Raw genomic sequence first — 18,297 nt, forward strand, 5'->3', positions numbered from 1 at the left:
TTATAGTATTATTATTATTTTTTAAATGTCAGGGGGATTTCAACAGTTGTGTTACTGTACTATATATAACTATAATAATAATATGAATATAGATTAAAATTATTATAATTTTTGAACCAGCTTAATCTTATTTTTTTTATAAACGCTTCTTGATTTTCATTTTATACACATCTTTACCCTACATATTTATGTACGACTGAGTATCTAGACGCTAGGAAGTCCGTCCAGGCACTCCGAATTCACACTCAGTCGCCCATGAGTGTGTAGGCTAAAATTTCTATTAGCCTGCTCATCTATGTTGGCACCCAGCGTGGATGCCCCTCACATGTTCGAGGTGCCTCAGATCATCCGAGATGCCTCAATCAATTTTTTTTTTTTTTTTTTAAGCTTCTAATTTTGTCAATAAGATTTTACCTTTAGGGTTTAGGGGTTAAGTAAAAAAATTAAATTGATTTTTTTTGGATATGCACGAGATCTGTAGGATATCAAAACTATATATATAGTGTGTGTTGCTCTAATACTGACCAAATGTTATAGATTGTTGCGGACTTGCAATGACCCTCATGGGAGGTTCATGTATTTTTTTATTCTAAAATCGCAGTGTCTTCCTCACCACACGATGCCTGACTCCTGCTTGTCGCGCTTACTGGGCCTGCCGACCGCCTCCACCCACCGCTAGTGGCCTCTGGCCGCCTGCTTACCCAAACTACAACCTAGGGGGGAGTGAACCCAGGGGGATCGTAGCCAATTGCGATCAGATTCTAGCCTTGATCCGGCGTGATCGCGGACAAAATCCTGTAGCTATCGGACCCTGACCGATTTGTGGCCGGATTGCGGTCGTATTACAGCCAAAATCGGACAACAATTAGCCTTGATCTGGTAGGACGCGATCTGGCAGAACGCGATCCGACCAGAATGCTATTGTGATCCAGTCGAGATACTGTTGGAATCTAGTTGTGATTCGGTCGGGGTTCAATTGGGGTCCGGCTTGGGGTGATCTGTTGACATGACTCGCGACGAGGCAACACTACAGAAGAAGATGAAGACACAAGAAAATTTTGGATTTTAGAAAAAAATTTATGTGGACCTATCAGAGGACAGGTCCGCAGTAGTTATATATATATATATATACAGCCCTACGGTGTGTAGGTCATGGGTACATTGCGGACTCCACCTTGTTAGGACACTCTGACGAGCTAGAGAGAGTGATTAGCTCTAATAGCTTCTTCAAAGATTTTGTTGTAATGGAAATTTGAAGCAAATCCTGACACCCTTGATTTTACTTAGTATTCACCTTCTTGAGGTGGCTAATTAAAGGATACACTCTCCTCACTCACAGTACACTATGAAATTCTCCTTCTATGAGGCAAAGAAGCCTCATATAAACTCCAACACAAGAATACACGAGAAATACAACAAAAGATACAACAAGAATAAAGAAATGAATACTAACCTTTGCTCTTAAGCTCTTATTATTGTGGATCGCCTCTTGATGCTTAGAAATACAACAACACTTTGCTCTAAGAATCTTCAATAACTGGTTGAAAGAATAGGAGAAGAAGAATTGTATTTGAATCTTCGTCGTTGCCTTCATATCCCATCGATTAGGGCTCCCAATCAATTGGCCTTACTCTCAATCGATTGGTCTTACCCTCAATTGATTGCCACGTAAAATCCGAGCATATATATCCAGCCATCCAAACCTCGCAACGGCTCTTTTCTTCGTCACTTAATCAATTAGTCAATTGATTATGAGCCTTCTCAATCAATCACCTTATCGATTACTAAGTCTATTGTTTGCTCACGAGCTTCTCCCAATCGATTACCCAATCAACCACGCTCTCATGAGGAAGTTACTGTGCTTCATGACAAACTCTTCTTGATTGATCAAGAGCTCCTCTTTGTCACGAAGAAATGCACCCAATCAATCACTTGATCGATTGGCATAGGTATTGATCGATTACCTAATCGATCCAACACATTTCTATTTCACGAACTTCTCCTCCCAATTGATCACTGAATCGATTGGGTTTTATCTTGATTGATTACCCAATCGATTCGAGCCATTTCTGCTTCGTGAAGACAGACTCCCAATCGATTCACTGATTGATTATATTTGACACAATAGACTAATCGAATTCCCAACCCTAACTCACTTAACCCGAATGTAGGGTTTCCTTGCCCAACCTTCGATCAACCATGACCTATGGGACTTCTCTAACAAGTATCTAGTCAACCTTTTAACCCACTTGGACTTTGTCAACTTCTCATTGGACTTTCGATCACCAAGTGCGGTTCTCCTTGACTCACTTAAATTTTTCTCTTACCTAACTGCAGTTAAGACTTTACCTTGCCAGCGTACGGTCCTCCTTGACTAACTTGGACTTCCCCTTGTATAATCACAATTAGGGCTTTCCTTTGTCAATGTACGATCCTCCTTGATCCACTTAGACTTTGCTTGTCTAATCGCAGTTAGGACTTTCCTTGCCAACGTGCAGTCTTCCTTGACTCACTTGAAATTTTCCTTTGCCTAACCATAGTTAGTACTTTTTTTGTCAACGTGCAATCCTTCCTTAATCCATTAGGACTTTGTTTCCCTAACCGTAGTTAGGATTTTCCTTGCCAATGTGCGGTTCTCCTTGACCCACTTGGACTTTCCTTGCCAATGTGCGGTCCTCCTTAACCTACTTAGACTTTCCTTACCAACATGCGGTCTTCCCTAATCCACTTGGACTTTCCTTTGCCTAACCCTCGAGTTAGGACTTTTTCATTGCCTAACCCCTAGTTAGGAATTTATCATTGTCTACCCCTAGTTAAGATTTTGTCTTGCCTAATTCCTAGTTAGGACTTTACTGGTCAAGTACCGGTCCTCCATGATCTACTTGACTTCTCTATCATATGTCCCACAACATATTGTCCAAACATGTTGTCCATAATATATTGTCCAAATATCGAAACTCAAGCTCGAATCCACTCGAGCTTAGTTAAACTGGTCTAGTTTAACCCTAGGAGGGTTTGCACCAACAACCTTCCAACAATAGGAAGTCTTTGGGACTTCAAAGAATATAACATATTGTCAAGACAATAAGATATGTGGAATGCCATAATCTATTCAATGTATATATTATAGTTATATTTTTGGATAAAGTCTCGATGAGTATATTGACAGGTTTATATTGGTCTACTCACATGGACAATCATTTTATTTTGTTAGGTACAAATAGAGGTAAAACTATTACTTATGGGACAACTAATAAAGTTGTGCATAAAGATATACTTGTAAGTTGGGACCGCCTTAATTATTGTTTCAAGCTGAGATCATTTGTGAATTGATAATAATCGAAGTAAATGCACCAACCATTTACTGAACCTACTGAATGCCAGATTTGAATTCATGAGTTGAATTCATGATTAAACATTAGGAATATCTATATGAAAAATCTATACGATGTTGAAATTGAGAAAGACATGCACTCTTTATTGGTAAAGAGAGAAACATTGTAGCATGCGATTCATACACATGTGTTATAGTGGCGATGAGGGTAGTAGGAGAATGGGATCTCTACTTCTCTACTATATGAGACCCTTGATATTATAAGTTAATATCAATTTTATCCATAATGACTATTTAACTATCTATTTGATGTTTTAATCAGTGTCTGCTACTTTAGCATATGTCCTATTGGCTATGAATACTTCAATCTATGGAGCATAATTAAGAAAGTAACTAGTTAGAATGAATATATTCTAGCTAAAAAGAAAGATTAAAATATATTTACATCTTTAACATTTATTCACTGCTTGAACAATTATATTTTTTTTGTTGAATATTTAAAATGTAATTGTAATAATTGTATTGATTAGAGATATTGAACATGCTCTCAACATATTAGTTATTATGAGGGATTAGAGATATTCATATTAATGTAAATAATTTAATTTAGGGCAATACAGGATATTAATGTCTCTAATTCATTCTATAGAGAAACTAAGTTAAGTTTAACAACTTTCTTAATATTAATTGCTTAATGTGTTTGCTGTCGCACAAATTATTTTTCCTTGAGTATGAATTAGATATTCTGATATGGTCTTTTTGACTTAATTTATGCATAGTCTTTGTGACAAGATGACGTTTATAAATTAACTTGGACAAGTGGGAGATATTAGACGTGTGCAGTTACTCTACACGTTACCAAAAAGTTGACAAGTAATGCCCACTCATCTTCCTATATAGTCGTCCAATGAATTTGAAAAAAGGGAAGAGTTCGTTTGAGATTTGGTTCGTCCAAGTGCTAAAAGGAACATAGGTGAAGACTTTGTGCGATCTCTCCGAGGAAGAACATTCATGTATAAAAGAGATTTGATTTGTGAACCTCTGAAGGGCTCTTCGATCTCATCGTGATTGCTGGGCAATGACTCCCCTTTACCGTCTAGCAAACAATAAGTAGTTTAATCAATGGTAATATATATTAAATAGTAATTAAAAAAAGTAAATTCCTGAGGCGCGCATGCAGTCGCCTTCTATTATTTCAAAATTGTGAATTATGTACTATAAAGGCCATCGTGCAAGTGCAATAGCTCACTCCAACAACAAAAAGAGCCCAATAGCCCATATACTTCAAGGCCATCGTAACGAATTCCTGAGGCAGAGAGGGAAGAAGCGTCGCTGGACTGCTTGCTGAGAGCCTCGAGCTGTCGGAGAAGGGCGGAGCCGCGTAAGCACTGCCGGCCGTAAGATGGCGAGTTTTTCGTGGACTGAGGAAGACGTGCTACGGTGCTGCGGAAGCAAGAGGTTCTCCAAGGAGCTAGCCTCCGCCTCCCCTTTCCGCGATCTCCACCACGCCATCCAGTCCGCACGCGAAATCTGGTTCAACAAGGTTTCAATTTTGTCTCTCCTATTTTCAATTACCATACTTGACGATCCGATCCTGCCCTTTTGCTGATTCTTAATCTTGCAGATCGACGTGGCCGGATGGTTTGAGGCCTTCGCGGCTCGCCAGGCGATTGGAGCCACCTCTCCTTCCGTCTCCGAGTCCGTAATATTTTGATTCTTTGCGTTTATCTCACCTTTTTCTTAGATAGCATCATGCCCATGTTGGATTGGTGGTGGCTCGATTAGGTGGTGCAAGGAAGAGCAATCCGCTGGGATGGCTACTGCCACCGGCACCACATTACGGGTGATTATGACCAGCCTGCCTTCTTTCATAGAAGTTCTTTTTGGAGCATCTGAAAAGTTTTTCTTTTGTTTATAAAATTATAGGAATTGGAAGAGTGGAATATTCGCTACAAAGATAAGTTTGGGTTTGCGTTTCTCATATGCGCCTCTGGAAGAGCACACCGGAGACCCTTGCTGAATTAAAGGTAGCATTTAGAGGTTTTGTGAAGAAGGTTTTCATAGAAGGGTAGCACCTCATGATGTGAATTACAAGGCACCACAATGGCCATTTTCCTAGTGGGATTGATCACACACAACTTTATGCTCATGAATGCATTTCACGTAGATCTTATTGGACGGATAAAAGAAAAGAGCCCAATGAAATTCTCGTGTTGCTTCTGGCTAGGAAACTATTTTGGTGGTTGAGGTAGAATGATAAGCATTTTTGTTAATGTGGACAAGTATATTTTAATACGGATTCTAGGATATTTTAATAAAGTTAAACAGTATAGGTAATCATACACAGTAGGTTAAGTGGTCTGTTCTACTTTCATAGTTCTCACAAAACTTTATGTTTTTTTCTTCTACGTATATGCAATCTCCAAATTTTTGTCTGGAGTTAGTGCACTAGCTTTGAAATGTTATGTGAATCTCTACCTGTATGTTATCGAAATGTTCTACTGAGCTACGTTCCTTTCTTCTCCATATGATGCACTTCTAAGAGTTTTTATGTGGATTTTGTGCAATGCCTTTAAGGAACTTTGTTTGCAAAATGATGAAATGAAAATTTAGTTCTACTTTGTTCAAATGTTGGTGGTTGACAAAACTAACTGATCCTGTCCGAAAATCGTGGAGATGGCAAGCTGGGGATGCGGCTACCGTGTTGATTGGAACTAGACTCCTCTCTGCTCTGCAACACAAGAAACATCAGTGCTGAGCCGGGAAGGGGTTCCAGCGTTGGTCCTCCGACGCTCAAGTCAGTCACCGGAAAGAGGAAAGAGGTGGAGCAACAATGGACACAAGCGTGAATAGTGAATAACACATACCTCCGCCGACGTTGGCCCCCTTAATATAGTGCCTTGGTGTCTGACGTGCACACTTCTCTCGAGATGTGGGCACGTTCGCCGTGGACACGTTCTCCAATTTGTCAGGAAAGTGCATTTACCACCATACCTTAACAGGACAAGACAGTAGAAGCTTCCGTCGTACGATCCACCTGTTGACCATACCTTGCGTTAGCGGCACTATCTCCCAAAAGGATATCTCGAGACACTTCAATGATCCCTCTGATCGACCGAGCGAGGAAGTCGCTCAGCTGATACTCTTTCGCTCAGTTCGGCTATTTTTCCTTGTGGTAATTTGGTATAGTAGCTTGTCTCCTTCTGCTTGGTTAAGCGTTTTGGTGACTTTAGTTTTCTGTCGATCCGCACTGAGTGTCTGGCGATCTTGCCCTATTACGTCGAGTCGGACGAGGGTCGGCTCGAACAAGTCTCTTGCCGATTGGACACTGTAGTCGACCTTTGCTCGGCCAACATAGGTGAGCCCTTTAACATCCTGGCACTGACCACCTTGACGTTGACCACCTTGACTTTGACCTTCACGTCGGCTGTTCTCTCCGTCCTTTGACCCACACTTAGTGGACCTCCCTTTATCACCGCATCACGAACGATTTCATTTAAAGAAATCTGGTTAATGTCATTTGAAACGACTCTAGTTACTTTTATTATTATTTTTATTTTTTGGTAATCCAGGTATCTAGCTCTTCGAACCGACTAAGTTTGGAGGTTTAAATTAACATTTAAATTTCTCTTTCATGAGTCTTTAAGTGCAAATGTTCATATTGTATGCAGTTTAAATGTTGCCTTGCTAATCTAATCTAGGGATGCTTTTGCAATTTGCCTAAGTATTCGCAGTGCCTCATATTCTTGCATTTCATTTGCTGGTTTTGTTTCATTATTTTGGCATGGTATGCATTACTTATTTCTCATAAAATCTTAATGTTCACCAACTTATACTTCCAAATGTATACAATAGTTGGCTGACTTGTAGGTCATTATTTCAGACAGATCAGTTTGTATTTGGTGGGTTTACTCGCACACAAACTAATTAATACACAAAATACTAGCTCAATGCAATTGTTATCTATCCCATGCATCTGTTTTCTTTTGTAGCTGTTGTTACATTATCTTGCATGACAGTTTCTGCTTTCTATTCATTACTAACTTACTGAATCTATCCTCTATAGAAGCGATACTTGAATAGGCCCCTTGTTGAACTTGAAATAGCAGCCGAGGAGGAGATGAAAATAATTGAACTGCGTCTTGCGAGGCTTTTGCAATCCGATGCCAGGTCTAACAATTCAGTGATCAACCTTCGTGTCAGTTCTTCAACTACAGTGGGAGGTAGTCAACTAATTCATATATGTTATATCTTAAGCAAGAAAAAACATTCTAGCTTTTGGCACTGCATGATTATTTTTAATGACATGCATATGTTGATGAATCAGTTACATTTTAGGTATTGTTTGGTGATGCTGTTATTGTGGATACAGGATTGACAAGGATTCTTTGTGCTATTTCATTATTGTTAGTCTGGTACACAATGGTTCCCCAATTATGGATTCATAATTTGCCAAGGTTGTATTGATGTTTTCCAAATGTTGTTTAGCAATAACTTCTTTATGACTGTTAACTTGCTAGATGCTTGCAGTTTTTCTTGTCAATTGCATGGGCTATTATTTTCCATTATCTTAGATAGAGTCTATCAATGTTTCTGGCATAACATGAGTAATTTTGTTCCTGTTAAATCAAAATATTAAGCTTATATTGAACTTCCCATTTTTGGAATCTGAAAGATCGTTTAGGAATCATCGGAGCACATCTCGTGGCTAGTCCTCAAGCATCTTCCAGCAAACTCCCTGCAATTTCAGGTAGAAGCGCTCGCCCTCACCCACCAATCACAACCCACATCTTGGACGTCGCCCGCGGCACTCCAGCTTCCGGCATGGATGTTCACTTGGAGATGTGGAAGGGCACAACACAGCAGCCATCATTCTTGAACAGAGAATCCACGGAATGGGTGTTACTAAGCTCTTCGACCACCAATGCGGACGGCCGCAGTGGCCAGCTGATGGGAATTGTCGATCACATAACTCCGGGGCTTTACCGAATGAGTTTTGACACCGGCAAATATGCACCTGCTGGATTCTTTCCCTACGTCAGTATAGTGTTTCATGTAAGGGAGGATCAGACATCTGAGCATTTCCATGTTCCTCTTTTGCATTCGCCCTTTTCGTTCAGTACATATAGGGGCAGCTAGAAAAGGCGACCATGCATTATATTGTAACAAATAGATTGAACAATAAAATGCTACTTTGCCTTGCTGCATGTAAGTTAAACAGATGTTCTCTCGGATGGATCTAGTAGCTAGCACATGAAGTGTTGTCATAGATCTGGAATTTGAATCTCGGCAAAGTCAAGGTAAATACCTCTCTTATGTGCTAGTCATTATTCCAAAGGCTAGTAGCCGTCCGTGATTTACCTCCTCCGTGTTGATCTTGGGACGGATTGACGGGGGCGTTAGGGGCGAATGTATTCATCTTTTGTCACAATGTAAGTTAAACAGGTGCCCCCTGCGATGTAGAGGCAAGATGTTTTGGCAGATTAATTAAGTACGGATGATTCGATTCCCAACTGTCACTTATTGTAAGATATATTTTTTAGGTGGTGAAAAATCTGAGTGAGAATTTTCTTGGGGTTATAATAAATAAATAAATAAATAAAAATTATAAGTTAAACAGGTTTCTAAAATCTTTTTGTTATAATTGATACTATCTAGTCTATTTGTAATTATATATTTTTTTCAGCATGGTGAACAAATACTTTTATCAAGTCAATAATACATTCAATACAGTGCATTATCATTATAAAATTGAATCTATTATATATAGATTATTTATTATTAAAATTTTCTTCGTTATTTTTGCAGATAAATCGTAAATAAAAAATATTTATATAATATTTGAATCATTTATCATTTAAGAAAGATTTCTTTTCTTTTTTTTTTTTTTAAAAAGGAAGTATTTACATTTAAATGTATTTACAAGATTTTTTTCCGATCTGTGTATGCTTTGGGCAGTCTGTCAGGCAGGGGGGGCGGACATCGGGCAGGTGCATAAGTGCATTGATACCTGGGGAGCGGGGTAGCGCCTTTAGACCCTGGTAGGTTCCTTCTTCTTCCTTCGGCGACAGCTTCTGTTAACTCTCCCGTCGTTTAGGATTCTGCGCCGGCGGCTATTCGATTAAGCGACTCTCCGTCGTTCCATTCGGGCGGCGGAGGGCCGCTGGGAGGCAGAGACCGCCGGAAGCAGCCGAAGCCGCGGCGCATTCCTTGTCATCTCTCTTATAATCGGCCGGTGTGCCCTTCGGGGATTCTTTGTAGGGAACATTCCTAGTTTAACCCAACCACCGGCATCTTTGCTTAGCTTTTGGTTTGCTTGTACCATCGTGTGATTTGCTAGGGTTTATGCTTTATCATCGATCCATTTGTCTTTCTTGATTCACAAGATTTTTGTTGATTTTCATTTTCATAGTGAAGAAGGGGAATGGCTACATCTTCAGTTCCCAACTCTCCTTCCTCAAAGAGGCCACGATATGCTCCGCCAGATCCAACTCTTCCCAGTCCTTGGCGGGCTCTGATCGACGGCAGCACTGATTACCTGTACTACTGGAATCCGGAGACCAAGGTCACCCAGTACGAGCGTCCTGTCTCTGAGGACCCACCACCGACCTTGGTTGCTTCACAACTGCGACCTGGAGTGAGCTCATCCATGCAACAGCCTAAGCAACAGTCGCCTTTAGCTGTCCCTGAAGAGAATGCGAATCAGAATCCCTGTCAGGTATTTTTTTACATTGAAGAGATTATGTGATAATGTGTTAATGTGTCGAGGAGAAAGGTTAGCCATGAGCATCGAGAACTATTTCAAGTAACCATTCTTTTTTTTATTATTATTATGATGCAACCAAAGAAATTGGATCCGTTACTAACCACTGAGTGTTGAAAAAGATTGGAAGATAAGTATTTAATGTAAGAAGGCTTTGCTTCAATTGGCAGTGATGCCTTCTCTCTTAAGGTGGTTAATGCTGTCAAAAAAAACAGATCTGTTCTATATATACTTGCTAGTGATGTAAAAAATGGTCTATTTCTGCTCATTGATGATAACAAGTATCTCCAGAGTTGTTGAACCATTAATATATATTGATCCATGCTTACTTATTGATGATGATAGCAATCGTCTACCCAGCATATGTAGATATTGGGAGTAGTACACTGCTAAAACGAGTGTCATAAGATGCAACTAATGCTTGTCCGTCTTCTACAGACAGTGAAGCGCCTCCTTTTATTAGGTGGATAGTACTGTCATTGTCTTGATATTCAGGTTAGGCCAGTCTTGGTGATATGAATCTTTGCCTTTCAGTATGTAGGTAGTCAATCCATTGGTAATCCTTCAATCATTGATTCAACTGAGTTTGTGCAAGAGCCATCCATAGTGAAACATCACAAGCAAAGTTCAGCAAAATCTGGTCCAGCTGCTTCAACTGCAGAAGCATATCGACGTCAGCATGAAATAACTGTAACTGTATGCATCTTGCTTCATGGTTGTGCTTGTATATGTGGTTCTTTTGCTGGTTAGCTGCTATGTTTCTATTGTTTTTATTTCTTTGTTAATTTTCACTTATTGAAAACTAATTTTGAACTATGAACTTAGGATTTTCCTATTCATAAAATATACTAAGAGCAACTTTATTTATTTCAAAATATTAACTTTAAGATATCCTAGTATTACTAATATTAAGGAAGTTACTAATTACTAGTGTTACAGAGATTAAGTTGTTAGTTGACAACATGCTACACACTTGCACTACATATATCACGAGAGACGATGGCATGGATCATTGGTCCATGAAAGATGGAATTTTAGTAATATCTGTATGGTGTTTTTTCTTTTCTGTTCTCATGTCGTGCCCACTTCTTGCCTCTAAGTGCAGATTGATAAGGCATTTATCTAGAATCTACATTGTCAAAATAGATGTATGCCATTTAATTATACGAAGTTTGCCATAGGTTGAGACAAGTCATGATTAGAACATATACTCTAGCTGATTGGTTAATTCATGCACAATTTCCCCATTCTGAATACTGTTATGGGAGATAAGTTGATGATATAGAAGATCTGACTGTGCCAGTTGAGTTATACCAGATCAATAAACCATATTAGGGATCTGATCCAGCTGAATTGTTTTATTTATTTATTTGTTTGGTTATAGCATCACATTTGTTTTGTTTAGCATGGCTAGAAAAAATTTAGATTATTGTCCATTCAATCAACTTCCATAAACTCAATTGAGCTTGATGAATTGAGCTTATAGCATGACTAATGATAAAAAAATATTCCTTGATAGTGTAGTAACTTGGCCTAATAGTTGAAATTAATTATCCTGTTTCTAGGGTGCATCAGTTGGCCAACATAACTGATAATTACTGAATATATAACTTTATGAAAATCCCTTGTACCTGAATGTATAATAAATTTGTCAAAATGTGTAGTTTTGCATGGAAAAATCCTTTCGCTTTACAGCCTTTACTATATGAAGAGTGTTTTAGAATTATGTTACAAATTTGATGAAAGGATGGACCATGGAAATCGGAAATGTACAGGCTGTAACAGATTCTAATATGTGAACTAAAATTCAAAATTAGAAGAAATATTTATCAGATATATTCCACCATCAACAATTCACTATTTTTTTCTCAAGTCATTTAGTCTCATCTGTTCTGAATTCTTTTCATGTACCACCCTTTTTTTTATATTCTGTCTTATGAAAGGTAGACACCTCTCTTTCTTTTGATGTTTTTACAGGGAGATGTTGCTCCAGATCCATATATGACATTTCAATCTACTGGCTTTCCATCTGATATTCTTAAAGAGGTAACTCATAGTATTCTGTCGTTATATACTCTGTTCTTGCATAGTTTGTACTTAAGGTTAAGTTTTTAACAAGCATATGAAACAACTAAGAAAAGGTGGTTTGGAAGAAACTTTATATGAAAAGGATAGGGAAATATTTCGCTATTGGTTTCTTTTGGAGGGAAAAAATAAAGCTTCACTGGCCACTATATTGCTGGAGGAAAGGAAAGAGGGTGGGAATTCCAAAAATATATTTGTTAGAAACAGAAATCAAAAATAGGGTTGGATTTAAGCTCGATTGCATGTGAATAATGTCTTCTCTGCCCGAATAAGGTGGAAGTAGATTTGGCTCAAAATTGAGGAAATATAACCCCCATTCCTTCTTCCCTAATCCCTCATGTCTGTCAAAGGAAGAGGAAAAGGGTCTATGGTGAAATCTCTCTACCATCTTATTTTCGTTTGTGTTTCCTTCCCACTTAGGAAACACAAACTAAGCCAACATAAAATTGGTTAATGAAAGGTCACCAGTTCTTGTTTGACCAGTCCGGTGTGTATGACCACTGGTTCACTAACAAATATCATAAGATGAGTAAGTGATTTATCTGCTTTTTTGGGTTGTGCAGTTGCCTCTGCTTCCTGTTATAATCATGTGCTTATATAGACATCCGCCAATAACCTTCTCTTTAGATTGTTTAGAGATGTAAAACGCCCTTCTAGAAGATAGCATCATGGTGGCAAGGGGGTCATTGTTAAGTGGTCCATTTTATTCAATGACCTTAATCATCTCATACCAAAATAGAAATCCTAAACCTAAAATATCAAGGTGAGATTAAACCCACTAATTACCAATAATCTATTAACTTATTACCTCTAACAATTTCTACCTTCCAATCAGCACATTCACTAACATTTTGTGTGGGATTTGAATGACTTTGGGATGAGTTGCTTTTGAATGCCTTGTCTAAATTGTAATTAACAACATTGATGAGGATGCTTTCTGATATAAACAGCTTGTGCGTGGGATGATATGGGACTTTTTGTTTTCCCTTTGAATGCCAACATCATAGTTGAGCATATATGGATTCATTATATAATCAAGATGTCACAGTAAGTCAGTAATTATGACATCATTTTATGTTGGTTAAGATAGGGATTGATTCTTTACTTGATATAGGACTAGGTAGGATAATTCTGAGTTACTCTTGTTATTGTTTCATTATGTTAGATCATGCTTTGATTTCTTATGTCATTCTGGTATTACCATTTTGTCATTGATCTTACTCTTTTTTGTTAAGTGATGCTTCATTCTGTTGGTGACCAGCATCTAAACTTAAGTTATAATGGCATTGTCTTAGAATTGTTTTTTTTTTTTTGTTTCTATTTTTTTTTCAATTTCAATGGGATTTATTACTTCAAATTTTATTTGAATTTTGTGACCCACAATCACTTAGCTATTCTTGTTTTTAGTTTTAGCTCCTTTTGACACGTTTGACTAATTTTCTAATATACCTTCATATCTTAGAATGATTAAATAAATAATAGGGAGCACAACTGATTTCCCTGCCCTAGCAGTTGTACTAGCCGCCTGTGCCAGTTTTGAGACCATTCAATCCAACATTATGGAGGTCCGACTTTTTGCAAGTTTCACAATGAAATCCTGGTTCCATATGTGTTTTCTTTATATCAGCCTGTAATGGAGCAACTTTTGTTTTTGTGATACTTGGTACTGAACTTCTTTTGTCTGTTGCTTTCATAGGTGCATCATGCCGGCTTCTCGGCTCCTACACCAATTCAGGCTCAGTCATGGCCAATTGTCTTAAGGGGGCGTGACATTGTAGCCATTGCAAAGACAGGATCAGGAAAAACATTAGGCTTTCTAATGCCAGGGTTTGTTGTTCTCAAACGCAATCATAATAATTCTAAGATGGGTCCTACTGTACTAATTTTGTCACCAACGAGGGAGCTGGCCACTCAAATACAGGATGAAGCAGTCAAGTTTGGTAAATCATCAAGAATATCTTGTGTGGTATGTTTGATGATAGTTGTTACATTCCTTAGTTTGATTTTTTTGGTTTGCATGATACTGAGTCAGCAATAAAAAAAATTCAATACTCCTGAGGACCAAATGTACCCATGCTCTTATGCCATGAGTCCATGGAGAGATGTCTTGGGACTAACCATGTGCAGTCATTATGCTTTAGAAAATGTCATTGTTTTACAGTGGAATGAGATGGTTATGCTGACTACCCATCATGGGAAATTCAGGATAATAAGCAGTATTTAATTATATTTTCAGGAATAAGAGGAGAAATCTGTAGTTTCTCAATGTGATATATCTTGATGTCTAGTTATGTTTCTTATGTAATTATGTTTGTCTAGTGCTTGTATGGAGGTGCTCAAAAAGGACCCCAGTTAAGAGAGTTGGATCGTGGAGCTGATATCATTGTTGCTACACCAGGACGTTTGAATGATATTCTGAATATGAAAAGATTAAACCTCCATCAAGTCTCATATTTGGTGCTTGATGAGGCTGATCGGATGCTTGACATGGGTTTTGAGCCACAATTAAGGAAAATAGTGGATCAGATACCATCTAAGCGTCAGACTCTTATGTTTACTGCAACCTGGCCAAAGGAAGTTCGTAGAATAGCTGCAGATTTTCTTACTAATCCTGTTCAGGTTAACATTGGCAATACTGACACACTGGTTGCTAATAAGGCCATTACTCAGGTATGCATAGGGTGAAAACTTGATATTTCCTATCTCATTTGCAGTTACACAGGATCAGATTTGCTGATAGATTCTATCTTTTTCTAGTATGTAGAAGTCATTACGCCTATGGAGAAACATAGGCGATTAGAACGCATCTTGTGTGAACAAGAACCAGGATCTAGAATAATAATATTTTGTTCAACCAAACGAATGTGCGATCAGCTTGCTAGGAATCTCAGTCGTCGTTTTGAAGCAGCTGTTATTCATGGTGACAAGTCTCAGAGTGAGAGAGATTGTGTTTTGAGCCAATTTCGCAGTGGGAAATCACCCATACTTGTAGCTACTGATGTAGCTGCCCGAGGCTTGGACGTCAAAGACATCAGGTTAGCCCATTTCTGTTTCTGTGTATCATTTATTTGAACTATTAATCTAATGGTTGTGGTGGTCCAAAACTTGTGTCCTGTTTTTAGGGTTGTGATCAACTATGATTTCCCAACAGGAGTTGAAGATTATGTTCACAGAATTGGGAGGACAGGGAGGGCAGGTGCTAAGGGAGTAGCATATACATTTTTCTGTGATCAAGATTCTAAATTCGCAGCAGAGCTTGTTAAAGTTCTGAAGGGTGCTGATCAGCATGTTCCCTCAGAATTGCTGGATATGACATCACGTGGTGGATATGGTGGTAGATCTAGAAGATGGGGGTCTGGCTCTGATGCTTATGATAACAATGCTTATAGCGGTGGTGGTTGGCATGATAGCCATGGCCAAAGTAACAACAGATTTCAGAACATGGGTCAAAGCTCTAGCAAGTGTGGCTCTGTGAGTGTGGAAAATGCCCAACAAGACTGCAGCAGCAATCCCTGTCATGATGATTGGCGCGGAGTAGAAAATGTTCATCAAGACTATGATAGCAATCCTTCTCAGGATGGTAGGCAGGATAACTCTAGCCGTGATGGAACTGATGATGGTCAAGGATACAGTTTTCATGCATTATTCTATCCCAGGTGTGTCTTCACCAGTTGAGATATAAAAAGTATTCTCTATACATTTGATGGTTCAGATTTTAATGTGTTTTCACAATTGAACTGCAGTCAATATTTGTCGTTTTATTTTAGTCACCAGCATTGACATAATGCCTACTTGAAGGGGAGGAAGCAGGAGTAATGTCACTTCTCACTTGCACTTGCAGTGTTTCACCTACTTTCAAGAAAAGAAAGGAATTACATTATCTCACTTATAACCACTTCCACCAGTCGTTTTTACACAGATAATGAATAAAAAAGAATAAAATAATGTCAGGTATCTGTGTTTATTAGAGATTATTTTTTTCCCTTCTACATCTGCCTCCTGATTTTGGCAGAAACAAAATGGAAGAATTGAATGGAATTAATTTACTTCTATTTCTCCCGAGTAAAGAAGATGAGTTGATAAATTTAAATTTTCTTATTTTCATCCGATTGACCCCACTATAGGAGTTTGCTAATCTTTTAACTGGATATAAAAGTGAACATGATTTGATGAGAGCAATGTAGAATAGATCTGTCTGTGACATTGTAATTGCCTTTCCTGATTTTGGATAATTCGATTAACTGACATTGCATCAGATCTGGAATTCATATTTTGCATGCCTGTTTAATTGCATATGCCTTTGGGGTGGGTGGCACATGGGCTGATGGAGATAGATCGATAAAAACATCATAAGTTGGTCAGATTGAATATCTCCAGTTGATTAGGTAGGTTGAACTCTAATTTGGATTGGCAAGTCAGAACAACTTGGCCATGGCTGACCCATCTGAAATTGTCTATATTGAAAGGCATTACCCTTTAATCCCCAGCAAAGTTGTGCTGCTCCTTGCAACCCCCTCTGGCGAGCTCACAGGGAAGTTTGACGCTCGAAACTCTGCTTGCACTGTAACAAATCAGACTCCACTCCGACATGCTTGTCCCCATTTGTTGTACATTTTGATGAAACATTTGTTCTACTTCATTCATACTATACTGGAAGGAAGTCTCATTTTTAAGCCCAAAGGTCAAACTATTGAATAATTATCTTTGAAGTAATTGCTAATTCTTACCAATAATTTATACACAAGTTCCAAGTTCTTTTAGATTGGCAACTGGAGAGTTTACTCTCTTAAGTCACATCTTTACATAAGCAGAAGCTAATTGTTTTTCCTAAACTGTTCTGATTTTAAAGCCAGAGTGTGCTATAAATATTGACTGAAGAAAGGGAGATTGCTTTGTCATTGTGTTTTGCAGGTCCCAGGGCAACTCTGAAGATGGTCACAAGGACAATCCTGCCATCAGTTGCAATCCGGGTATTCCCAATCAGAGCTTAGAACACAATGCTGAAAGTAGCAGTCGCAAACGAAGTATCAGCCCAAAACATCATGGATGGGCTGACAGTCATGGTCAAAGTAACAACAGATTCCAGAGCCAGGAGCATAGTAGTAAGTGTGATGATGTGAACATGGAAAATGTCCAATTCGACTGTGATAGCAAACCTTGTCATGGTGGTCGGGACGATATTACTAGTTGTGGAGAAAATGGGGCTGGTCTAGGATACAGTTTTCACGAGTTATTCTATCCCAGGTGCGCCTTATTCCTTGAAATAGAAAGAGTTCTTTCCACATTTGATGGTTCAGTTATTAATTTGTTCCCATCACTAAACTGTAGCCAATATTTGGCTTCTTATTTATGTACTTCGAATGGGAAGTAGGACACCCACTTTAAAGCAAAAAAAAAAAGAATTACATTATTTTACTCTCCACTTTACCCATCTTATTTGGAAAAAAATGCAAGTAATGCCATAATTGTTGTATTTATTAGAGATTCAAATTTCCTTTCTCTCCACTTCTGTTGATTTGGGCAAAATCAGGATTAAGTGATAAACTGACAAATTTATTTCTTTTTCTTTTCGTCCTATTTGTGATAGCATATGCCTTTATATTTGAAGTAATTTCAAATTCTCATTTAACAATTTATCCATGAGTTCCAAGTTCGTTTAGAACCACTAATGGAGTTTACAAGCTCACACCTTTACGTTTATTAGAAGCTCAAGTGTTGTGGAAATACCAACTGAATAAAAGCAGATTGTTGTCATTGTATTTGCAGGTCAAAGGGCAACTCCGAAGGTTGTCATAATGACAAGCATTCACAATCAGAGTTCAAAACATAGTGCTGAAGTTGGATAGGGTGTTCGGGAAGCACATGCAAAGATGGTGGCTCGGATTCCCCATGACAATCTGAATCAAAATATTTTGATGGTAACAAATGCGTTTGCTTGTGGTTCTATTGCATGGTGATTTTGATATATGTTTGAAATAGGATATATGGATATTATTTTGGTGCTTGTCTAAGGTGATTACAGTGTATTCATCACATAGATTACAAGCAAGCTTTTGCTGTACATTCTTTGGCTAAGTTAAGATTGTTTTATGACTCCATAGTTTATATATGAAGT

The 18,297-nt window shown here is 38.4% G+C and overlaps 1 protein-coding gene and 1 pseudogene across 1 annotated transcript; both read left to right on the top strand.

The window, feature by feature from the left end:
- The first annotated feature begins 4,611 nt into the window (after nucleotides 1-4,611).
- On the top strand, nucleotides 4,612-8,847 carry LOC122024860 (annotated as a pseudogene).
- Nucleotides 8,848-9,298: 451 nt separating this feature from the next.
- On the top strand, nucleotides 9,299-18,291 carry LOC122024857 (ATP-dependent RNA helicase-like protein DB10). Its single transcript, XM_042583582.1, has 10 exons — nucleotides 9,299-9,591; nucleotides 9,747-10,052; nucleotides 10,632-10,793; nucleotides 12,075-12,143; nucleotides 13,879-14,148; nucleotides 14,502-14,852; nucleotides 14,940-15,217; nucleotides 15,305-15,838; nucleotides 17,094-17,426; nucleotides 17,949-18,291. Exons 2-10 carry the CDS (start codon nucleotides 9,759-9,761, stop codon nucleotides 18,010-18,012), a joined length of 2,355 nt encoding a protein of 784 aa, XP_042439516.1. The 5' UTR covers nucleotides 9,299-9,591; nucleotides 9,747-9,758; the 3' UTR covers nucleotides 18,013-18,291.
- Nucleotides 18,292-18,297: the final 6 nt, after the last annotated feature.

This window comes from Zingiber officinale, chromosome 9B, assembly GCF_018446385.1.
Source record: "Zingiber officinale cultivar Zhangliang chromosome 9B, Zo_v1.1, whole genome shotgun sequence".
In the NCBI taxonomy this organism is placed as follows: domain Eukaryota; kingdom Viridiplantae; phylum Streptophyta; class Magnoliopsida; order Zingiberales; family Zingiberaceae; genus Zingiber; species Zingiber officinale.

Coding starts and splice junctions, on each gene's coding strand:
- LOC122024857 (XM_042583582.1), top strand. CDS start 9,759: ATGGCTACATCTTCAGTTCCCAACTCTCCTTCCTCAAAGAGGCCACGA. Junction 10,053..10,631: donor CGAATCAGAATCCCTGTCAG/GTATTTTTTTAC, acceptor TTTGCCTTTCAG/TATGTAGGTAGTCAATCCAT. Junction 17,427..17,948: donor CACGAGTTATTCTATCCCAG/GTGCGCCTTATT, acceptor TTGTATTTGCAG/GTCAAAGGGCAACTCCGAAG.